Genomic DNA, 25,115 nt, shown 5'->3' on the forward strand with positions numbered 1-25,115 from the left:
AAAAAATATTGTTGGCACTATTGATTACTGTTAATTTTAAATGTAAAAATTCTATACTACTATTACAGATAATAAATATTGCTTGTTATGTGAAGGCGGAGATAGAGGCAGCGGGCGAGCGCGGCGCGGGCGAGGGCGAGGCGGGCGCGGCAGACGCACACGACTCGGACGATGATATGGCAGACCACTACGATGCGGGAAATTCGCCTCAACACAGGTAAAACAGGCAACAAATATAATATAGATTACTAGATGTTGCTTGCGACTTCGTCCGTGTGAAAATAAATGAAAACAAAAATAAGTAGCCTATGTATTCTTCCAGACTATCCTCGATATTTACGCCGAATTTCATCGAGATCCGTTCAGCAGTTTAGGCTACAAACTCTAATAAACATCCATCCATCTAAACTTTCGCATTTATAATATTAGTAAGATTATAGATAAACGAAAAATCCTCGATTTCTATGTTTGTTATAACTTATTTGTGAAATTAAACTTACCTATATTTGTCTAAAATAATAGAAAAAAAATTAAGATTAATTAAAGTTATTCTCGATAATAAACAATGTAAAATGTAACATTTCAGTTGGGGTGGGTCGCCTCCGCATGAGGCCGGCACTCCTCGGCACATGGACACAGATGAAGCGGACCTCATGCCTCCACCAGCGGCTCCCAGACCACCCTCAGTCAGGCCCATGGTAACATCTTATTTTATACCAAAACTAGGATATCTAGTGAGAAAGACGGTACTATCGGTTCTGTCAAAAATGTAAAAACCCAAGCTACAGTATGAAAATAATCTTGAGACACTCTTTTTGATATAGTCAAGACTGTCCTTTAGAGCTGTCATAGTTTGATTTATGTCCATAGATGATATATTCTTGTCTGTCTATACTCAAAAATGGCATCACCTTCATAGGATACTGTAAATTTCAACGTTAATTAAAAAAAAAATCGTGCTACCAAAACCTTCGTGTTCATAATTTTAAAAATGATGGGTTTTGTAGTAAAATTATACAAACAGCTCAAAATAAATGAGTTCACTTATTATTTCGAAAATATTCATTATAATTTTTGACCTTTCAATGTGAAAGTTGCGACATTGATCTTATATTTTTTATGAAATATTTTATTCGACTATTCCAGGATGTGGATGGACCGGAGGCAGGTGTGGAGGAGCCTGTGAAGGCGGCGACTCCTGCGCCAGCGCTGGACACCACCACGCTGCTCAACAATGACGAGGAATCCTTCGCATTGGCTCCAGTTGATACTACGGTACTTAAAGGTATGTCACTGTTTAAGCGACTTGAAAAGAAAGAGATTCTAAAGAAGTTGTACAAAAGTGGGCCTTTTTTGGAAAGTCAATTAGTAGGAAAACAATTATATACAAAAGATGAAGAACGAAAAGAGAAACAAGAAACATATTTTTAATTTTTTTTTCTGAACCGCCATTTTGTTTTAATTTGATTTTTAAAATGAATTTTTATTCTCAGGATTTACTTAATAAATGACAGGAGATATTTTGTCATAATAAAGAAATACCGTTTTTAAAGCCAAAATAAAACATTGCGTATAATAAAGAAATTCGCAAAAGATGAATTTTATGGCTGTATGTTATAAGTGCTGCTGCCATATATTTTTCTTTAAAAGTTGTCAGTTAGTGTTGTCTGTCAAAACATGACATTAGCTGTCATGCTTTGATAGACATTGTCACTTGCCTTGACGAGAATTTGTTTTCATTGTCGTAAACATTTCAATATTGTTATCTTTATTTTATTATTTCGTATGAAGCTACTCATTTTAACTCGAAGCACTTTTTTTGTGGTTCAATAAGTAAGTATGATGCTATCTACCTTATATATACTGGGGAAAAATGTCTCCAGCTTTGAATACTCAACTAGGGTGAACAGGCCAAAATCGGATTGGAAAATACAGCGACCAACGTATAACAATGAAAACAAGTTCTTTAGTGTTCTCACAAGTAAACGATTATGCCAGGATTAAATAACTTTGAGTGTTAATTAAAAAAAATCCGCGGAGTCTAAAATTCTGTTATGTTTTGTATATTTTTACATTATATCTACTAATATACTTGTTACGAGTTCTGTTAGTTTACAAAACCACCTCCCATACAAAAAATAGACAAGTCCTTTGATGTTTTTTATGTATGCGCAACGATTACAATGATATATATGATCCGATCTTTGTGATTCTTTTTTATTTGAAGCGAAATAACTGCCGTTTGGTCCCACTTTTAAGAAAAATTGAAACTATCCTGGGGTTTTGGAGTTTTTCTTTAAGTAGCAGATGTATAGCGTTGTTTTTTTTTTTTTAAGTAAATTTACGGCATTTAGTTTGTTTTTGCTTATAACTTTATGATATTTCTCAACTTCTAAAAAGTAATTTTATATTAGATCCAAACATAGTTGTTTTTGGTGTACTTGCCGGAGAGTCATTGCAATATTAATATGTGACTATTATACCTTGATATTTTTTTCAGGAATAACGAAAACTAAACGGAAAAGGAAGCTTATTGTCGATGAAGTAAAGAATATATCTGGCGAGGAGATGAAGAACCAGCTCAGCAACACATCAGACATCCTGACGACGCTGGACCTGGCGCCGCCCACACGCCGCCTTATGCACTGGAAAGAGTCGGGCGGAGTAGAGAAACTCTTCATATCGCCCTCCAAGCCGATACCCTCCAAGATATTATTCAAGGTATTATCTTTAAAAAAAGATAGCTTTCAGTTTTGTATTTAGATATCTCTGTCGCACAGCACTATTAATGTCACTAAATAAATGTTTTTTAGTTGTATTGTCACATGTAGTTAAATCTTACTTCTAAATGTATTGCGAAAGTTTAGACGGATGGATTTTTTTTTATTTTCATGTCTCATCGAATTCCGATGTCATTAACACAGGTGTAGAACATGGTCTAGAGAAAGACAAAAATTTGTTAATAGAAAAAGTAGAATGAGATGGTTTCTAAAGTCAATTACGAAAGTTTCCTAATATATTTTGCAATAATTTTAAATATTGGTAATTTTCAGAGATACGAGCGTAATATGACGAAGCGCAGTGAGCAAGAGGAGGCGGAGGCGGCCGCGCGCTCGCCAGACCCGGAACCAGTACGACGTGCTGGTCGTAAACGAAGACATGAAGAGGTAATGTATAGAAAAATGTTTGTTTTCAACCGAAAAAGGCGGTTTTAAAACTTTTTTAGTTTTCCTTGACGCAGCGATACTAATAGGGACATAAACAAAGTTGGTGCACCAATTTAAAACACATTGTAAGCAAACCTCGTATCTACTTTAAACAAAATGAACTATCATACTTCATACTAATATTATAAATGCGAAAGTTTGGATGGATGGATGTTTGTTAGAGTTTGTAGCCTAAACGGATAAACGGATTTCAACGAAATTTGGTACAGATGATACGGATAGTCTGGAAGAACACATAGGCTACTCATTTTTGTTTTTTTTTAATTCCATGCGGACGGAGTCGCGGGCGAAAGCTTGTTTTCTATAAAATTGTCATCATGGCAACTTCTTTTTTTTTAACACACAAGTAAAATTTCTTTGTGCCTATAGCCCGTTATAATGTAATAATATTTTTAAATTCATTTCAGTCTATACAACCCCCGGACACGCCGGGGCCGAGTGCAGATTTGGAGCCTCCGACACCGGTGCCTCAAGAATACGAGCCTTCAGTCGGTATGTACTAAATATTTTATGTATTTACTGCTACGCTATTCATAATATTCATAAATAATCAATAAATTCACACTAACAACAGGTGATGAGCATTTGCTTAAAGGAATATAATAATCTAAGAATCTATCATTTCAAATTAATTTTCATGTATTAAAACCAATAAAACAACATTTATTTTACGAAAAAATTATGAAGTCATACAATATCACTTTGTACATATTTGACCAAATTATCTGTAAAATCAAAATTGACATTACCTTATATGTCAAATAAAAACACAGAAATATTGGTATTTTAATTTTTTCATGAAGAATGAAAGAGATGACTATTTGTACATGTTTCGGCAAGCAACAATTACAAATAATTTGGTCGTATAATTAACAATTTAACAATGGCACGCATGTAATCGCACATTAACCAATGGTAGCAGTGGAGCGCGCGCCCGAGCCGCATTCGCCACAATCGCCACATTCGCCACAATCGCGAAACGACGACGAGGCGCCGCAAACACCGGGTATGCAATCACTTGTACATGACGCCTTATTAACCTATTAATATAAGCTGAATAATAAAAACCCCTGTATACTATACGTATTTATTACTTGCAGCCTTCTGTGTGGAAAAAAAAAACATACGGTCGATTACTGAATTGCTTCTTGAACACACATCTCACTGAATTTGCAGTTTAAGCGTGGCTTTAGCATTTAGGACTCTGTTACATATATTAATGTGTTTTATCTTTACGGCCGTTAGTAACTAGCCTATGTGTTTTTCTATGTTTTATATGTGTACCAAATTTCATTAAGATCACTTACGCCGTTTTGAAAAGACATAACAAAGATCCATACAAACTTTATAATATGATTAATGTAACGGCCCAATGGCCTAGATATCTTTTTTTAACCATATGCTTTTTTTTTTTTATAACATAAGGTGGCAAACGAGCAAACGGCCACCTGAAACCGCCAAAATGGCGAAGCGACCGCTGCCCATAGACATCCGCAATTGCAAATGCGTTGCCTACCCTTGTACGACGAAGGAGGAGACGCACATAAAGAGGATATTTCCCTTCCTATGCATCTCTTCCGCCGTCAAATCCACTTCCTCTTCCTAACCTCTCCTTATAAGAAAAGGGTGGTAAAGAGAAAGGGACTGAAATTAGGCCTCCGGCACCACACTCATCAGACGAAACACGGAATTGCTTCCATTTCACGCCTGTCTTCTGTATGGTCGTGGTATTACACCGGGCGTGCCGGCCCATTCGTGCTAAGATGTTAAAGCGGGCACTACCACTGTTAAGCTATGCTACTATATGCTTACAAAATCCTGTCACTGTTTCATGAGATTGTCAGATATATATCCTGATTAATATAATTTAACGATTCTTACTGCCTTAATTATGTATAAAACGGTTTTACCTGTGCAAGCTTGTGAAATATTTCACAATTATCTATGATTTTTGCTTTGCAGGCGGCATGCTAAGCACATTAGGCCCGCCGTTGACCCCGGGGCCGTTAACACCTGGTACATTACTTCAAGGCGGGTTAACTCCTGGCGGATTACAACATGGATCTATGACACCCGGTAACGAACATAATTTTAAAATATGTATTTCTAGTGGAAATAATTCCGTTTACGTCTGATTAGTAATAGTGTCTTATTTTAGTCCCTTATATACTAAAGTAATTGTGACATCTATGTCATGGGTCTGTTCAATGTTATTACTTGTTACTTGTGTATATATTATTAAAATATACTTTATATGGCAATAAGCAATATTGTGAACTAACCATGTCAATCTGAAAGCGTCATATTTTGACGAATGATTAAGTGGCAAGTGACTATATTTTCTAATTTAGATTTAAAACAAAAGTATGTAAGTTTTGTTTTCAGTATAAGGGTATTTTTAAAGAAGTTGAGAATTTTTTCCTTGTTAGTAACTCTGATTACTAGCAAACGCCCTGTCAATGTCATAAATTGCCACAGTATCCATATATGTGATCCTTAATCCTGGTTGTGTGTAGGTGGAGTTCAGCACGGCTATATGACACCTGCTGGTCTGCAGCATGGTGACACACAGCCCATGGACCTAGGGCTTGGAGCAGGTGGCATGACACCTGCTGGATTACACCATGGTGGTCAGTTACACTCATTTTTATTAACATGTACTAGCTTTTACTTTGACTTCCTCTGAATTAAAAAAAAAGTTACGAAAAGTATATCATGTTATTAGACAATGTTTTGTTTATTGAGATACGCTTATCCAAACTTTTGTGTTTATAATATTAGTATGAAATGTGAAATACAATGAGAAAGTTTTTTTTTTAAGTAAAAAGTAACTTATCTGGCTAGTGGCGAGGAATATGTTGAAATATAGATTTTTCGCCTAGTGGAGTTTTATTCTTTTAAATCCAGGTATGACTCCGGGTGGCATGACACCAGGGTTAGGTCTAGACAGCGGGATGACACCGGGCGGACTGGTCCACGGTGGGCTGACACCGGCTGGTCTCCACCACGGTGGTATGACACCGGGTATGTACATTATTTTATTAGACTATGTCATCATTTTATAAATATAAATCTTGTATAATAATGTGTTTGTTAAATATAATTTGGGCCTTATTATTGTTGTAGGTGGTTTAGACCATGGTGGCATGACACCGGCGGGCTTGCAACACGGTGGCATGACGCCGGCGGGTCTACAACACGGTGGCATGACACCAGCGGGTCTCCAACACGGAGGTCTAACGCCGGCTGGTTTGCAGCACGGTGGCATGACACCTGCTGGTTTACAACATGGTGGCATGACGCCTATCGGCTTGCAGCATGGCGGGATGACGCCATCAGGTAACTGGCACTCAGGTATACGTCACAGAACGTCATAATGTTTTAACTGTTATCTTGAATAGAAACCAAGTAATCTCATTACAAAAACCCTGGCCTGGCGCCGCTTTACTGGGCTTCTTTATTACATCAACTAGTTGCTGCTCGCGACTTTGCTCTCGTGAATTTAAGAAAATAATAAAAAATATCTTTAATATTAGTATAGAAGTATAGATTTCTAATATTCGTCAAGATATTTCTGATCAGGCTTTACTTAAAATTAACGTTTTTTTTTGTATATGTTAAATTAAAACGAACCCTAATTGATGATGGCAACCACTTTATATATATTTAAATGATTGTATTCCAGGGTTGCAGCACGGCGCGCTGCTGCAGCACAGCCTGGAGCAGCTGCCGATGATGCCGCAGGTGGGCGGCGAGCAGGCGGCGCTGCTGCGGCCCGCGCCCCCGGCCCCGCCCCCGCACCACCACGAGCCGCACCACTCGCTGCCCATGGAGCCCCTGCCGCTGCACGGCCTGGATGACCACACTGACTATCAGGTACGTGCATACACCTAGCAGCTACACGTGAAATTAACATGAAGATAACTATCGGATACATGTGGAGTTAACTATCAGGTACATGTGACGACTTCATCTGCGTAAATTGAATAAAAAAATATAGCCTATGTTATTTAATAACATAGCTTTTTAATCCTGACTAAAGGGTTATAACTGGTCCAGTAGTTGAGTTATTTCAATACATACAACAGTCCAAATATAAAAATATATCCTCTTTATGATATAAGTATAGATGTTACAGGTTGTATCACGATGTTTACCTTCACCGTAAGATAATTTACGTGATAAATTTTATAGTAAGGCAATGAGTAACAATTTAAAGCGTCTATTCAAGTGACACATGTTGTATATGTATGGTATTTGTCTAAATTATTGTTTATGTTATAATTCCAGACGGGCATGCAGATGACCAATTTAGGATACGACGACCAACAGGGACATCACAGCCCGCCACATGATTACGATTTACCGCTCAGTGTTGAAAATGTAAGTATTAATCTATATTTATACTTTTTGGAAAAGCTAGGCTGTATTTGGCACAACAAAGCAAGTCTGTATTTAAACATATGTGAGTTTTTTTTATATATTGTTTGAAACTAAATTTATTCATTTTTTAAATATTAGAACACTAACTGTTGCTCGGGGTTTTTCCCGTGTGGAATTAAAAAATAGTAAAAACATCCGTTAGTGATAACGTAGCTTTTTAATGGTGAAAGAATTTTTGAAATCGGCTCCGTAGTTTTTGAGTAATTCAATACATACAAAAACACAAATCTTTATAATAGTAGTATAAATATATCAAAATATATCAAGGTAGATTTTCGGAATCTATAGGTAGATTATTAGTGAGTAGAAATCTCACATGACCCTGTCTATATATAAAAAGGGGAATTATACCCAACCGTCACCCCGCTCTATCCCCACATGGGGACAGATGAGAATAAAAAGTTTCATCAATCCCACATTTTAGTCCTATCACCAATAAGGTGACAGTTGAAACCGTTAAGAAATAAAATTAGATCCAACCGTCCCCTTGTCGCCAAAGGTGTGACGAATGATACTTTATTCTCATCTGTCCATACGTGCAGACAGCGGGGTGACGGTTGGGAATAATATAAAAGAAGGGTAGAGTATCTTTCGAAGATCCCCCCATTCCGAAAAAAAGGTAGATGAGTATAATTGACGTGTGTTGGCAGGGCGAGGAGGGGTGCGGCGAGGGCCGCGAGGCGGGCGAGACGGAGGAGCAGTTCTCGGAGCGCGTGCTGAACCGGCGCGCGGCGCAGCTGTTCGCGGCGATGCGGCCGCGCCTCGCCGCGCACCACGCGCTCGCCTTCGCCTTCGCGGACCTCGCGCCGCCGCACAATAACAGGAAACAGGTAACATTATTCATTATACCACCAGCTCCCGTGTTTATTTCATTATTTAAAAAAATCCTCCCCCTTTGTAATCATCTATATTCAATCTTAACACTTTCTGGTTAATATCCCCATCTTCTCGTCGCATACCATTTTCATACCACGCTAACCTTTTGCTTCTCAACTTTTCCACCATTGGCACAAATTTCAAACTTCCTCTAGTATACACATTCTTAACTATCTTAACTAATTATAACATCTCAGTCACATGCAATCTCCCTTTATTCGCAACTTTCACTAGCAACGCATTTGCGTTGCTAATATTAAAAAAAAAAATTCAAACTTAGTTGTCTGCCAGCAAACCGTTTGTTGGGCTGATGCACGAGACTTTTTTATTTTATTTATTTAATCTTAAATATTCCAAATCGCAGACCATGGTTAGTCACAAATACTACAAATTCATATGTTAATAAAGCAATTCATATTATACAATAATAAAAAATTATCAATTAAAATTATTAATTTTCAAATTGCAGGTAGCTCAAAAATTCTACAGTTTATTAGTACTCAAGAAGCATCAAGTGCTAAAGTTAGATCAACGAGAGACCTATGGACCTATTCTCATATCTAAAGGCGAGCAATTTGACACTGAAGCGATTTAGCTATTATAGTTTATTTATGAAAGTCGGAAACAAAATATCAAGTAGTTGTAAAAGAGGGTAATTATTATAAGGCGATGTGACGCTGTGTTCTACTGGACGGTTGAGCCAAATATATTGTGTAAGTAGAGCCGGTGAGTCAATTACATGCAAACTTACACTGTCGAAAACTTCTTTGAAATACAGACAATATGCTTTAAAACTTACGACAGTGGAATTATACTTTTACACTTTCCCGTTTCGTTTAAAATCTGTACAATCTTTTGTTTTAGAGAAAGAGAATGTTATTTAGTTTATACATTTAAATAAGCTATTAATTTTCTTTTAATAACTTAATATAATAATAAATATTAATTCGGGAATGTATCTTATGGTGTATCTGTTAAATGTAAAACAGGGTATTTTTTTATTAAGAAATTAAAATAAACAACAGTAATGGGGGAAAAATCAACTTTTTATTAATTTAGGGGTTTACTGCATTTTTTAACTGAAAATTGAGTGTTTTTGGTCAATTAGAATGTATATGTTTGCATGTGGCGCGCTCACCGGCGTGTATACAGTTCTCACGGGGGAAGGATAGACTTGTAGCGAATTGCCTTATCTTGTTTTGCTTTAACTTGTAAGTGAAATTATTGTAAACTATTTACGATTATTCTATGTTTTATAGATCTACGTGATATATTTCACACATTTTTATACTAACGGATTTGATAGAGGTATTGACAGTTTTAACGTTTCGATGTTTGTGAATGTGACCTTTAAAGTTTTGATATTTAAATAAGTGTGACAAAATTTGTATGACTTGTATGTAAAAGTGGGAATGATATTATAGTATTCATATATCTTGGCGACTGTTAATTGTAGTGGGGCATAGGTGGGGAGCTGCGCAGCGCGCAGATGACCTTGGACCGCTGAGATATTTGAAAATCGTAATATATTCGTAAAATGTCTGCCCATTTTCACCAACAAGCCCTTAAAGTATTATTAGATAGGTGTGTTTCTAAAGCGAAATACAAAATTAGGTGACACCTACAATTTTTGATGTGAAAATTAAATTCTTACTAAGGGCTTCCTAAATGGTACTGTAGGTAGCCCTAAATAGTAGGGGTTGTTGGTGAAAATGTTCATCAATATTGTTTTTGTTCATTGTGTGTTTTCAAGCAATCCGTTAGTATAATAAGTGTTTGATACTGTATTGTTAAGTGTCACTTTTTGAATCCAAATTCGTTTAGTATCGAGTATCACTCGGACGAAAATTATGTTGTAATTATTGACTGATACGTATTTATGAGAAATGCATCTATTTTTGTTCTCAAGGAAGTGTAGATAGTTAAATATCAGTTTTTTTTAATATTAAAAAAGTGGAAAACCGCCAACTGGATTCATCGAAATAGCAAAGCAACCGGTTTCAATAGACATTTGCAATTGCAGATGCGTTGACGGAGGAGTTGACGCACGAAAAATGTTGTGTCCTTTCTATACTTTCTCTCCTCTGTCAAATCTACTTTCTCTTCCAATTAACTCCTTATAGAAAAGGGGTCGGAAGGGAAAATAACTAAAAACATCTAAAATCAAACAGACTAAAAACATCAGCGGCTGATTGTGAGCTTGCTTATTAAGATATCCAATGTGAAATCTCAGTCTCCGCCTGACGTAATTAGCGCAAGTTTGCCGATGAATCCTTCCACAAAGATCAATTTTACTCCGCGCTCGTCCGCACCGTTCCAGCCGTAAACTCGTGACGTCACAAGATATCTGCAAAGGCAAAGTACGAGTAATACTTACAGTCGGCAGCTGATGTCCGGTTTGTGGACGTTTCTAGAAGGAAATCATTAAAAAGCTTTTCATCCCAACATATTTGTTGTTTTTATATTGTTATAGTGTATAAATATTGCAGGAAATAAAAACTAACGGCTGTTGAAAACTTCATAATACTTGTATATTATACTTTTTTCATTATAGTGTTTTACGAATGACGTTTTCTATAGATCGGTTTTGATAATGCATGGATGAATCGTTGAATTAAATTAAAATTAAATTGTAAAAAATTAAAATAAAAAATTTTGCACCTTTACAATGTACAAAAAATATTTTAAAATGAGTGTGTGTAATGGTAAAATGTTATTTACATCATGCTATAATGAAAAGAGATAAATTATATGAAAAACTATTTTTGAGAATGGTTTATTAGTATCATAGCATATTTTCGTTGATTTAATATCAATTCATAGTCTACTTCTTTTTTACTTAAAGTACAGTTGCAAATATGTCTATAGCAAAATTTATGTATCATATAAATATAGAAATAAGATGAGAAAATATGTTGTTTCGAAGGAAAAATTAAGTAAAAAAAAATCGAGAGATTTTGAAACGAAATACTAATTCCTGTACAAATCTTAGCAATGGATTTTTTACATTTCTTTGAGAATTTTTTGTAATCATTTTTGTTTTAAATTGTGCTTTTTTCCGCCAAAAGGTGTACTTCGGTTTTAGGCTGTTTACTTTTGGTGTTTTTTTGAATCCAAATCCAAATTATGATATAATTATGAAAATAAGCAACGCATTCAGAATGCCAGGACCTGTTTCATAAGTGTAGGGTTAAATTGTAAATCGTGATTTAAATGTTTACCTCTGTCTTTACTTTGATTTAAGATCATAGTATCTTGTTTTTACAGGGGTATCCACTTAGACGCATATCAGACATATTTGAAATAAATTTGTTAATAATAAAATATTTTCTTTCATTTCAAAATACCCTAGATGCTGGATTCGGGAAGGTGACTATTTAAAAAAAGAATCTGCACAACCGATTTATAAGTTACCATTATCGTATACTAGCTGAGGCTGGCGACTTTGTTCGCGTGAACTATAAGAACTAAAAAGTAGCCTTTGTTACTCAATAGTTACGAAGCTTTGTAATGGTGAAAGAATTTTTGAATTCGGCCCAGTAGTTTTTGAGTTATTTTAATACATACAAATCTTTCTTCTCTATAATATTAGATCTCAAAGTAATGGATTGCATTAGTAAAAATATTATATCAGTGGAACTTCACCGAAATACCGATTAATCATACGCGTCAAAGTACAGTGACCTCGACAAGATGTCGCTGTAGTCGAAATAGGACAGGAGCGCTTATTGATTTTGGGAACAGCGCAAGTGCTGTCTAGACTACCTATATGTAAGCCACGTCCTTTATGTAACAAAGTAGGTTATACCTCTTATATACTTTCAATGTATATATTTCCCTCCTTATATTTTAAATTTCTGTTTTCAGCAGAGATATGTACTTGGATTTCGTTGATGCCAACGCCATTTCCGAAGTTACGAGTGTAAAACCTTTTATAGGAATATTTCGGTAGAGAGGACTACCACCAAACTCTAACGACGTGCCTCCTTTTTGTCTTATTTTAAATGTCTACCTACCACTTTTAGGTTGTCAGTGCCGACTTCTATTCTACAGAATATATTTGCACTCCTAGCCAGATTAAATTTTTATGCATATAATTGACTCTTTTCTCATTAACTATCATTTTGAATTTGTGAATGTTAAATTAGATATTTACTATGATCATCAACCAATTGTTCTGCAAAGATCTAATATCGAAGTTAAAGGATTCTCTTTATTGAATATGTTAAATTTGTAACTACATTGTTCAATTTGATTTTAGAGAAAAAGCATCTGTTTAATAAAAAGGCTCAAAAACGTTTAGTTTGTATCATTTAATCGCCCTAAAAATGTACAATACAGATGCCGACATTCCCAAACAGTATAACAAGTGAAGTTGATGACAATACACACGCAATACACGCTAACTGGCTTAAAATATCATCACCTGCCCTTCAACAATTATACTGAGAGATTATCAAAAACATGATTTTTCATAACTCTACAATAATCAGGTATAGGAATAATTGTAGTATTCATTAAATGTTCAAAAACAATGTTTTATTAGCAGAATTTATACTACATAATTAAATAAATCGCATTCCTGATGTTGCACTGGTGAAACATAATTACACAGTCCTTACACCACTATGAGGGTGAGGTTTCCACACAATTGATTCCACGGCCGTCCACTCCAGATAGTAAACACTGAAACCTCGCTATGTCGGATGGCAGTAGTAGTGTTCTTAAAAGTAATTGGCTTAGAAAGCAAACAGCAACAAGAAGGCCATCATAAGACAGAAGAGACCCATGGCTTCTGACAGGGCGAAACCCAAGATGGCGTATGAGAAGAGCTGTTGCTTGAGAGAGGGGTTCCTGGCGTAACCAATGATGAGGGAACCAAACACTGTTCCGATACCCGCTCCTGGAATACAACAAAGTTTACATTAAATTTCTGCTATAATCAATATCAAATACACAATTGCTCTAACAAAACTACCTACAACAAATGGCTACAAATTAAATTAAAACAATCTCACCTATCAATCTTCAGTTAAAATGTGCATGCTTACACAGCATAAATTGAAATTATATACACAAATTACATTTTGTTAAACTAAAAAGCAAATAGCATCAAGAAAGCTATCATTAAGCAGAATAGTCCCATAGCTTCTGAAAGTGCAAATCCAAGGATGGCATAGGAAAATATTTGTTGCTTGAGGGAAGGGTTTCGTGCATAGCCAATAATTAAGCATCCAAACACCACACCAATACCAATACCTGTCAATGAACGTTAGGTAAATGATTACTACTGCAATGCAGAAATGTTACATAAAAAGAAATCAATAAAGCTCCTGTTATGCAATCAAGTTATATAAGATTTCTACCACACCCAAAGTTATAGGAAGCATAGAGTTAGTAACAGCAGACAGTACAAGTGATTTTTAAATGAAAACAAGACAAAAACTTGAAAATGCATTGAAAACTTACCGGAGCCAGCTACTCCTACTGTCGCTGCACCAGCACCAATGAACTTGGCTGCGGAGTCAATATCCTTGGTGACCGCTGTGGTCTGGAAGGCCCTGATAGCGGGCATCTGGGCAGGCGCCGCCACAGGTACAATCTGTTTCTGTGTGGTCGCTGCAGCCAGGGGCCTCACAAGTGCTGTGTTGCTGAAGATCTGTAAACAATTCATTAAATGTAACCTATAAACCCGACATTGACAATGAACTAATAATAAAATTATGAATGAAATCTGTACATTCAAGGATATTTTGATAAATATAAACTGTTGGATAAGTAAATTAAGAAATATTTGAAATATAACAACCTATTATGTAATTATATAACTTTCAATTTGTGATAATGTATTAGATTGATAAGTTTAGCTTTAACACGAATTAAAATTGCAATAAAAGACATTTTATTGAAGTAAAACACTAAAACCATTTAAAAACTAAGTTACCGCCCATCGATGTAAGTTACAGTTGTTTGATATGTAGAATAATGATAATACTTACGGCAGACCTAGCTGCAGGGGCGATCAATCTGGCAGCAGACAGCATTTTTGTTTTTATTAGGTGCAGCGAGCGACTACTGAAAAGACGAAGAATGAATGAGAAATGAGATGCTCTTGCCGGAAAGTCTCAGGGAAGAATATTTTTGACAGTTTGACCGACGACTGCGACAGTTACGTAACTGAAGGGACTACGTAACTATAACCTATCTTATACTTGAAACTGCATAGCAAGTATCGATTTTATACCACTGAATACTAGCTGATATAGGGAAGAATCAATACATTAAAATTATTGACGTAATTGGAAGGATACGGAAAATGGCCGATCGGTAACCTATTATGAAGTTTCTATGTTTTCTGTGACAACTAAGATTTTCACCGTAAAATATTAACACAGTCACCCGCGGAATTCTTCGAAATAATGATTGAAACCTTTTCTGCTCAATGATTCCCTATGATATCAACACTTTTTCACGATTAGTTTTCGCTATTTCTCGACACTTACCAAAGAACACCGAAAAGGAGGAGACCGGCCTTTGGAATGTTCAATATCTGAGTGGCTGACTAGACCGAAGCAAAAATCTCGTACGGCTATTGGTTGAAATGCGCATGACGAGTAGGTTCCGTTGAGAGCAGCCAACTATTGATTATTTTCTGTGGCTGACAGTTACTTGCAAGTCTTTTTATTTATTTTACTTTTAACTTATACAATAGAGGACCAAAACAAAATTCAGTACCCTCTTAAAAATTAATTAGGTTTTATTATAAAAAAATATTTAATATTAGATCTTCTGTAGTTAAAACGAACAGTGACTACGATGGCATTAGTATAGTTCGAACACTGACTAGTGTGTTATCCTCCGCACGACATGGCCGTCTTCATGATAAACATCTGTAAATTTAATGGCTGCGGTATCACATTTCCAAGATTAGCTGATTTAATTGAACACATCGAAGACGTGCATATAGGTAAATATTGTTTGATCATGTAAATATATGTTTTAGTAGCTTATTTTTCTACAAAAAATGGTTCTTGACCCTCCCTATTGTATTTTTATCAATATGTCAAAGTTGCCTACATTGGACTTGTATGTATTCAAAATAGAGCGCGAATTTTTATCATTTATTTATATTTATATGTTAATAAAACAAAATATACAACTACAAAACTACATTAGTTTATATTCCAAAGGACTTTTGATTGATATTGTTGAAATGTCTTATTTAAACTCAATTTTAATGAATTAAATTGGTGATACTGCGATAGAATTAATTCTACCAATGTATTTTTTCAGATTATGATCCCGCAGTAGTTGAACAAAAAGAAGCATCTCAGCCAGCATGTATTCCTTTAAGTTATGTGTTAAGATTTTTCACGGAGGCGTCGAGGCGGGAATTTCAAAGCTTGCCACCCGCTGCCGATGTCCGACGCAGGTTACTCTCGGCTCCTAAGACGCCTTCAGTTCGCAGCAGCACACCTACAGGTAATAACAAAAAGAAAACTGTATGACTATATGATAAATGTTTTATTATAGATCCTTGCTAGCTGATAGGCGTATGTTTTTTAATTTTACGCAAATGGCTAAATTTATGATGATAACGGGATAAGTTGGCTGATGGGTTAAACATTCTTTCGTCTAGGAAGTCTTTTAATAATAAATCATTCTAATTTATTACATCAGCGTTGTTTGGTATTGAAATAAAGTAGATAGTTTTGTGTGCATTCAATTAGCTAAACAAAGTAGCAATACAGAACCGAAAACACTTTTTGTCGTAAACTAGGCTGACTCAAAGAAGGGTCGAGAGCAATTAAAACAGGTGCCAAAAAATAATTATTTACGGGAATTGTAGGTTAGTTTAAATTTTACATCAGAAAATTCACTCTTTTGTCTTTAACTGCCAAAACTATAATTATCGTAGTGGAATTAAAAATCAAAGTATATTTTCTAGGCAGTGAAGTAGATGATGAAGAGATGATGAGTCACTCCGAAGACAGCAATGATTCGTGGACGACTGTCGAGGAGTATAGCTCGGAATTCATCCTGCGATATGGAGTCAAGTACGACAGATTTTTATAATCGTTGCTTGTAGATTTTTTAAGAAGGGCAATGTTTTTGATTTGTTTTTCCGCTATAATTATATACGATTCGGGCACTAAGGTAATAAAATTTGAGATATGGGTGTCGTCAGCTGTTCTAGACTAGATTTATTGTTGCTAGCCTTTCTTACTTACTATTGTAAGAGTTTTATTTTATTTTTTATTAAAAAAGGAATGCATCAATATTTGGTTTCAGTTTTAATAAAAACTGATAAGTAGTTTTTGAGTTATTTATATCTGTAGGGATTGTTAACGTCGAAATATTTTTATATCTGTTTATATTCTCTTGGGGATTGCTTGCTATTGGTGACGACTGTCTGATGCCCATTTAAATTTACCAATAAATAGCGATTAAAGAGACGATTTCTAACAGGATGAACAATACCGCAATCGGCGCGCTGGGAGCGACCGCGCAAGAGAAGCCGTTCGGATGTCCAGTGCCGGGCTGCAAGAAACGTTACAAAAACGTCAACGGCATCAAGTATCACTCAAAGAATGGACATAAGAAGGATGGCAAGTAAGTAACTAACGACTACATTTTGAAACGGCATATAAATATGTAACAGCGTTTTAAATGATTAGACCACGTTTAGTGCGCCCTTTGACCATACTATCGTCCAACTGTTTAGTCTCGCTTTGATTCCTATGAGCTTATGGAGATCCGTACACTATTCGATTTTTAGTTGTGCAACTAAACAGTTATTTGGCCGGAATATCCTCTTTGAACTTTTATACTGGCAATTACCTTTTTTGAAGTATTTTATAGTATCGTAATTATTTTAAATATTCTATGAATTAGAAAATACCCGGTATTGCCTAATTCGGAGCAGTACAAGCAAAAGATACCTGGTCCTAAGAAACGTTTGACAGCACAAGAGTATTTCTGGAAGAAATGGGTATTATTTCCCTAACTTAGATGTAGTCAAAAGATCCATTAAAATTACAATTTGATCAATTTGAAATTAGATATCGTCTGTATTAATTTAAGTAGTTAAATAAAAAAAATATGCGTAGGTCAAGGGGGGGGGGGAGCTATTATTAACATAGCCCCCATATCTTCCCTTGCGTAGCCCATGATAGTTGTTGTTAATAGCATTGTTAAATCCATTAAATTTGAATACTAATTGATTCGGTATTTAACTAAATTATGTAATAATCAATAAAGTAGCAAGTTGAGTAAATGGTGTTTTGACAAATCTCCTCTTTAAAACTTAAGTAACTATCGTGTTTTTGGTGTTTCAGGGTAAAAAAGGCTTACAAGTGCCAATGCGGCAAAAACTACAAAACGGCTCAAGGTCTTAAAACTCATTCAATAATACAGCACATTGTCACAAGCCAAGCGTCGACTTCCTCCTCACCTCCGGCCCTCGCCCTCGCCCCCGCCCCCGCGCCACACGCACTCCCCGCACCCCCGGTCCCCGACACGGGACGTCTCAATGCCACCAAAATGCCAGGCCTGGTCGTCACAGCTTCTCCGGCGCATAGCCGCACTCTCAACATCATAGACGGCATAGATACAAACAAACTTGTTCGTATTTACGACAGCATCAAAACAAAAGATCTCCCTTCCTTCACCATACCTAAGCATAACTTGACCAACATTAATTTGATCACGAGCCAGGGTCAAGGCATCCGTCACTCCGTGCTGCTCGCACCCACCGCTGCACTCGACAAGGCCAAATACGACAGAACTCCCAAAGTAACCGTCAACGCCCAACCGCCAGCCGCTGTGGCGACCGCTTACGACATCTAAAGGAATACGTGCTTTTAAAAAGCATATATTTAACGAATTTAAGTCATTAACGCTAAATCTAGTTTGAACGCAGTTCCTATTAAGAAAAATTGATAAAAAGCGATCATTGATTAGCAAGTTCTATGAGTTATTCTTTGAGAAATGTCAAGGATCGTTTCATCTGTCAATATTTGACAACCGCTAGACTTGAATGTCAGTTTGACAGGCGAAATGTTATGCACAAATTGTATTTATTTTCACTTAAAGACATTAATTAGTTATTTATTTCACGTCGAGGAGTTATTTTACGTTTGTTACTTAGGTATTAATTATTTAGTTTGTTTGCTGTGATTCCAGTAATTTAATTGTTTTTTTTTTATATAGTTTTGTTACCAAAGTGTTTGTAATTTGAAAGGTGGAGAATAGCTCCATGGTATTGGCCGTTTCAATATTTTTCTCGGCTCAAGGTAACTGCGCAGTGCGTTCCCCTGTTGCAAATATTTTTGTGTTTTGCGCGACCTTTGCGATGTTCCCAGCCGCTAAAATATGTAAAAACAATACTTTGCACGATTAATGTGGTGTGGGTGTTTTATTTATTTGAATACTTGAAGTGTGTTTGAAACACAATTACTTAGTCTTTACTGAGTGTACTTAGTAGTACTTTAGTATGTTATTAAATGGAACATTTATTAACATATTCTATTCATAGATTTTGTGTAGTCCACAAAATATACTATTTAAATTTCTTACACCTGTGCTATTAACATTGCATATTTGTCATAAAAGCGATTTTTCTTATTATAAAAAATAAATGTGCTAACATGTTAGATTTTTGTAATTAAATTTGGAAAAATTAACAAAAAATCAGCATTGGCTCTTAAATATCTGCTAGGTTAAAAAATATACTCGTAAATGTGATAATATACTATAGAAAAACTAAAAAAAAATTGCTTATTAGTGTGTAATTACTTGAATGTTTAGTTTTTAAGGCTCAGTAATTTTATGTATATGTTTAAACAAAGCATCTGCATCACCAAATATTATATTATATGATGTAGTTTATTAATTTCCTATTAATATTTTATATTAAAGTTAACTAAAACATGAAGAGATTGTAAGTATGTCAAAATGTTGGTATGTCAAAATTTCACTCAATTTGCCTTTCTGAAACTAAAACTAGACTGACAAGGATATCTTACCTAGTGGACATAAAGCAAACTAAATGACAATAGATCACTAATGTCACTGTTATTGTCTAAAAATTGTCATGAGATCCTTTTTGTAGCATATGTCATATTTCTTCTTTTATGCCATTTTTATACCCATGTAGTTTGTATATAAATTCTGAGAGCAGCGCTTTTCTAATTGGCTAAGATATTCTTGTTAGTATAAAACCATATGAGTTTTACATGTGACATTTACTAAGTGTTTCTGCTAGTGATACACTTTTCCAGAAATATATATTTATTCTGCCTCCATTAGTTCATTCACTCCACTCTAGAGATGAATGATTCATTGTATAACAAGTTTTTCCTGTCATTCAGTCGGTCAAAGTTGAGTAATTTTTTGTCATAGTAGATCTCATCCCTTACGCTTAATAATAATTTTAATATAGAGATTTGAAGTTGATGTAAGGTAAGATTTTTGTAAATTGTTATTGTATGTTTTTAATAATTAACCCTGATTTTCTCAATTTCAAATTTAAAAAGTTTTGAAGATTTTCAGCCAGTGAATTTTTCATTTTGACGTTTTTAAATTTGAAGAAACATAAAAAACTGATTGAGGTGCTATGAGGTATTTTGATGGATTTAAAGTGAGATGGAAATAAAATCTTCAATGACTAATTGAGAAGGGAAGTTGCAAAGCAACTTGGATAATTTGTGATAGCATGAAGATCAAATTACTTTGCATAAATGTAATTTTTTCAACATTAAAAATGAGATTTTAAAAAAGGAAATTTAAAGTCTGTGTCATCTGTGACGCGTTTTTTTTAATAGTTGATATTTCAACTATTAAATTTTTTAATGTCCTATTTTTAAATTATTTCTACTGGTGAAACAAAGAATGTTTTAAATGTATAAATACATTAATTTGTGTCTTATTGTGTAAAAAAATGTTTTATACCAAGTAACATTTACTTTGCATGTTAAACTTGATTGCCTTTAACAAGTTCAAGTCAAAAACATACATTTGTCTGTAACATAATTTTTTTATTCATATTGTAACAATTTTCTATATATCGCTTTTTCTATTATAGTCTAACCAAGAATATCAAATTCTTACCTGGCAGTTAAATTGGTTTCTTTATTACAAAACTTTGTATGCATATAAATTGGTTCAATATTTTCCCGCAATATTGCGAGGTTTATCTTATGTTCCTGCTCAGGCTATAGATAAGTCCTAGGGATATAAAAAAATAGACATAAATATTATAACTTTGGTTCTATGCCTTATTTCTGTTGGATTGTATATCTGTTATAAAGTTTGTTATATATTTTGGTGTATGCTTAGATAATTTAACATTATTAGGTCCATATTTCATTTAAGACTGAACATTTATGATACTGATATTTAATATATTTTTAGACTGCGGCAACACTTGTATTAAACTATGGCTGTTAACTTGAAGGGAATGTAATGCCGACCAAGTAATTTAGTTGCATACCTAATTTAGTAACTATACCTGTATGGACAATGAAAATCTAGTCGTGTTGATTCATTACATTCTATTTTTACAAACAATATCTCTCACTTTGTTACTAAGCTACTAAACAAGTCTAAACTGCTTGATTTACTTGAGTTTATATGTAAAAGTTGACATAGATCTTGCATCTATGTCAACTTTTAGATCTAACACACACTTGTGTACTGTTTTGCTAATTTTTTTAAGTACTAAATTACTTGGTACTCGACTAAATTACTAGCCTAGTTTGGACTAGGCATAAAGATGTAATAATACAAGTGAGACTGTAGTAGTGTTAGGTTATTTTAGAAAGACATGAAACTTTCATTACTCAATATTCGTTTTTGACATAGAAATATTTATGTATTATTTGATTATTATAAATGCGTTATAAGACTCGACTTTGCGATGATTCTAGAGTTAACTATCTTAAGAAAAATATCCTTAAAAATGACTGTTTATAATATTTAATTAAATTAAAAATTGGGCTTACTTTAGGCTTAATTTGGTGTATTTTATTGCACGTAAATTGATTTCTGTTATTTAAATTTATTCAACCATAAACAATCGTTTTGTTTTTATATTGTATGGCGGTTTATAAAAACTTTTGAAAAGTTTCCATATGTGTTATTTATTGTTGTTATAAGATAAACCTTATCGATATTGGCAATTACACTTGTATTTGTGTGTGTATGAAAAATTGAAACTGACTTTCAGATACTGAAAACTTGTATTTTGTTTTTCCTAGTTTATTTTTAACCTCAATTTAATTATACTGGAACACCCTGTATATATAGTCAATATACTGACTTATTTTATTTGTTTTAAATACATTATTGAGACGCTCAATTATTTTATTGACGTTATAAAAAGATTATCGTCGCCTTCTCGGAATAAGAATATGATTCGTTGTCACGTTCCTGAGCCAAAGTACGAGCGAGAAAGTGCAACAAGCAATAGAGAGGCACGATCAAACGAAGTGTTCGACTGGTGACGTCATCAAGTAAAATTATCGTCCGTTTTTGTCCTAATCAGTGTTGATTTTAACTTTAATTTTGTAAATGGTTGTGATATTTTCTTATGCAGCAGTCCGATTGAGAGTATTTATTAATATCTATATAAAAATTCCATATAATTTGCAATAAGAAATTTTTACCTCTCTTATGTTATCCTCACATAAGATTAATTCATTGTTGGAAATTAAAAAAAAAAACATTTTTATTTATTACCTAAAAAGATAATTTTGTAAAGTTTGTTAGCATAGTCTTTGTACTTATTTATATTCTATATTAATGTTCAAACAAAATCAGTAGTTTATCAAGTTATGATCTACTGGATATAAAATATTTTTGTCGACTTGTTTTGGATTTTTTACCTGTATACAAAATTATTTAAATTGATTAAAAGGACAAAAAATGTATCATTTAACATTGATTTCAATATATTATGTACTTAATTTTGTTAAACATTGTTCTTGATCCAATAACAAACTAAATATTGTTTGTACTTCGTTCTTATTACATTTTTTAAATGAATACAGATTGTATAATACATATGTGTATTCTTAAATGTTTGAGTAATCTCGTTTAAATAAAGTAAGAATGCTTATGTTGCTATTGGCGTTGTGTAAGGTTTGTAAAAACAAATACAGTCAGTATCTGATCTTTGATTATAAGACCCTTTTTCCACTGAGCTATTGGTCGCGTGCGACTGCTTTTTATTGCAACATTCGATTTAAATAACTTTTTAGGATAAAAGTCAGCTGCGCAGTGCTCGCCCCCGCATCCCCTTACACCCCGTTCCACCTATAAATGTGCTGACTAGACATTTGAAAACTGATTTAACTTACGTGTTGAATTGTGTTAAAGGAAAAAGGGTCTTCAACGTAGCTCATTTAAACGCTACGTTAGAAATGTATACGCAATGCATGTTGTAATTAAGATTCAAATATGATAAATAAAGCCAAAACTGAGCATTGCATTGCAAATTTTGTTTTATTTCGATGTAGACCTAGAGAGATGGATGGATTGCGTGAAAAGTGACATGATCGAGAAGGGAGTGATGACTGAGATGCACGAGGATAAGGGGGAAGATGATTAGGTTTTAATACATAATTATTGAAGTGCATTAAGAAAATTGCTATTTCTCTACATAAAACAACATAAATTATTTTATGTCTTTATTTATTACATTTTTAATTTATCACAATAAAGCATAAAATAGTTTAAATTAGACAGCAAGAAAATTTCTCTTACATTTTCCTATGATTACAATACATAATAGTGTTTAACTGAGAATCATAAATAATTTTATATTTGATATAGGAATAAATAGTACACTTTTAATAAAATAACCTATATTTATTTTTTATTATTTAATTGCTCTAACAGCGCAGCAATGGCGGCGTGCTGGCTGCTGTCGCGGAGCGGGCATTTGCTCTGCACGAATATTAAAGCGCTCTTGTCCTTCTGTTCGAACGCCACGCGCGCCCCTTCTTCGTACAAACTGAAAAATTAAAAGATGCTCACCTACTTTTGAATTAAAAAACTGTACTATGACACTTAGGGGGGAAATACGAATCGAATTACATCTCTCTAAGCAAAATCAGTTCAGACGTTTAGATTACAAGCGATTACAAAGATAAAATCACAAACTTACATACAATTGAAAAAGATTAAACTAAAAAATCTGGTAAAAACAGCCTTTTTTTAGGACATCTAACTTTACCATGAAAACTCCCAGAATTCCACTAGGGAAAGTACTCGTTTCGTTTCGTTTCGTATTTTAATGCGATTATTTGCTTAGTGGAAAAAGGGTTTATCACAATAAAAATAGCAATAAGTGGTACATTCATAAGGTTTATCCAATCACATTGATAGAGCAAAGGTTGCACTTACTTTAACTAACTTATTAAGTTAACTAACTTACCCAGCTTTAACGTAGTATTTGACTTTAATATCATCCCTGCACTTTGGCAGGTATTTGATAGCCTCGTCCTTGTTGTCATACTTCAGACAGGCGTCGACAAACGGCTCGTAACCGATCGGAGATTTCTTTGATTTAGAGAAACGGTCGAGTTCAGTCCAGTCTTGTCTCTCAGCTAATGTCAGTATACGAAGCCACCAATATCTGTGAAATAACAAATGTAAATTCGTTTGGATGGATGTAAAAAACATCTTATTTTTTCACACATGTAGCACAACACACACTACTTTGGTATTTAGGATTTCAGCAATCGCATATTTTTTAATAAAATTCCGTATAGCTACAATAGTCTACATATTTTCACGCTATTAATCTTAGGTAAAAAACTACAAACAGCAAAGAACCAAGATTGTCATGGTAAATGTTAACCAATCATAAGCCTTAGTTGTCAATTTTAACATTGGCGATTTAAAGTTGTACAGATATAAAAAAGAATATAAAGTCTTTTTAGTTTCATGCGGATAAAAGACAAATAAGTGATTTTATGATATTACGGTACATAAGATTACTTATTGCTATAACGATGGATTTGTCAAAAAATAAAATCGGTGGTAAAGTCCGCTTTAACCACACCACGACCACAGGAGACAGGCGTGAAGTGAGAGCAATTCCGCGTACAGTCTGATGAGTGTGGTGCCGAAGGCCTAATTAAAGTGCCTATCTCTTACCACCCTTTTCTTATAAGGAAAGAATGGGAAGGGAAAGTGGATTTAACGGTGGTGGAGACGAAATATCCATTTTATGTGCGTCTCCTCCGTCAATTAAGGGTATGCCACGAATCTACAATTGTGGTTTATGGGCAGCAATCGCTTCGCTGTTTTGGGAGATTCAGGAGGCCGCTTGCTTGTTTGCCACCTGAAATTTAGAAAAAATATAATAAACTCGCCTTCTATCAGGCATCTTGTACTCGGTGCGCAGTTTGTCAGCCAGCTTGACCTCACCCAGGTCGAGCAGCTTGGCGACGGTGTCGTGCAGGGAGAGGCCCATGAAGCTGGAGCCGTACGTCTCCTGCAGGCTGGACTGCTGCTTGCACAGCTTGCGTAACTCCTCGCATATCGATACACCTGGAATCG

General features: G+C 34.6%; 4 protein-coding genes across 4 annotated transcripts in view; 2 read left to right on the forward strand and 2 right to left on the reverse strand.

Annotated features, from left to right (window-relative positions):
- The window catches only part of LOC106102656 (double-strand-break repair protein rad21 homolog), a 14,875-nt gene extending 3,005 nt beyond the window's left edge, over positions 1-11,870 (forward strand). The window contains exons 6-20 of the mRNA XM_013282197.1: positions 69-217; positions 587-698; positions 1,147-1,285; positions 2,501-2,721; positions 3,054-3,167; positions 3,635-3,719; positions 4,147-4,233; positions 5,190-5,303; positions 5,744-5,857; positions 6,135-6,251; positions 6,354-6,581; positions 6,913-7,103; positions 7,518-7,610; positions 8,321-8,500; positions 9,016-11,870. Coding sequence (XP_013137651.1) covers positions 69-217; positions 587-698; positions 1,147-1,285; positions 2,501-2,721; positions 3,054-3,167; positions 3,635-3,719; positions 4,147-4,233; positions 5,190-5,303; positions 5,744-5,857; positions 6,135-6,251; positions 6,354-6,581; positions 6,913-7,103; positions 7,518-7,610; positions 8,321-8,500; positions 9,016-9,141 — 2,070 coding nt within the window. The 3' untranslated portion in view covers positions 9,142-11,870. The remainder of the gene's footprint in view (positions 1-68; positions 218-586; positions 699-1,146; positions 1,286-2,500; positions 2,722-3,053; positions 3,168-3,634; positions 3,720-4,146; positions 4,234-5,189; positions 5,304-5,743; positions 5,858-6,134; positions 6,252-6,353; positions 6,582-6,912; positions 7,104-7,517; positions 7,611-8,320; positions 8,501-9,015) is intronic.
- A 970-nt stretch (positions 11,871-12,840) lies between these two features.
- Positions 12,841-15,139, reverse strand: LOC106102708 (ATP synthase lipid-binding protein, mitochondrial). Its single transcript, XM_013282257.1, has 4 exons — positions 15,050-15,139; positions 14,546-14,621; positions 14,016-14,205; positions 12,841-13,449 (listed from the first exon to the last, which is right to left on the reverse strand). Exons 2-4 carry the CDS (start codon positions 14,588-14,590, stop codon positions 13,286-13,288), a joined length of 399 nt encoding a protein of 132 aa, XP_013137711.1. The 5' UTR covers positions 14,591-14,621; positions 15,050-15,139; the 3' UTR covers positions 12,841-13,285.
- A 112-nt stretch (positions 15,140-15,251) lies between these two features.
- LOC106102707 (juxtaposed with another zinc finger protein 1) lies at positions 15,252-18,833 on the forward strand. Its single transcript, XM_013282256.1, has 5 exons — positions 15,252-15,513; positions 15,840-16,028; positions 16,495-16,603; positions 17,016-17,159; positions 17,885-18,833. The coding sequence occupies exons 1-5, from the start codon at positions 15,414-15,416 to the stop codon at positions 18,393-18,395; spliced, it is 1,053 nt and encodes a 350-aa protein (XP_013137710.1). The 5' UTR covers positions 15,252-15,413; the 3' UTR covers positions 18,396-18,833.
- A 4,435-nt stretch (positions 18,834-23,268) lies between these two features.
- The window catches only part of LOC106102755 (vacuolar protein sorting-associated protein 16 homolog), a 10,189-nt gene continuing 8,342 nt past the window's right edge, over positions 23,269-25,115 (reverse strand). Inside the window, exons 13-15 of the mRNA XM_013282325.1 lie at positions 24,929-25,106; positions 23,986-24,186; positions 23,269-23,562 (exon numbers count right to left, since the gene is read on the reverse strand). Coding sequence (XP_013137779.1) covers positions 23,418-23,562; positions 23,986-24,186; positions 24,929-25,106 — 524 coding nt within the window. The 3' untranslated portion in view covers positions 23,269-23,417. The remainder of the gene's footprint in view (positions 23,563-23,985; positions 24,187-24,928; positions 25,107-25,115) is intronic.

This window comes from Papilio polytes, unplaced genomic scaffold (genome assembly GCF_000836215.1).
Source record: "Papilio polytes unplaced genomic scaffold, Ppol_1.0 DF823912.1, whole genome shotgun sequence".
Classification (NCBI taxonomy): domain Eukaryota; kingdom Metazoa; phylum Arthropoda; class Insecta; order Lepidoptera; family Papilionidae; genus Papilio; species Papilio polytes.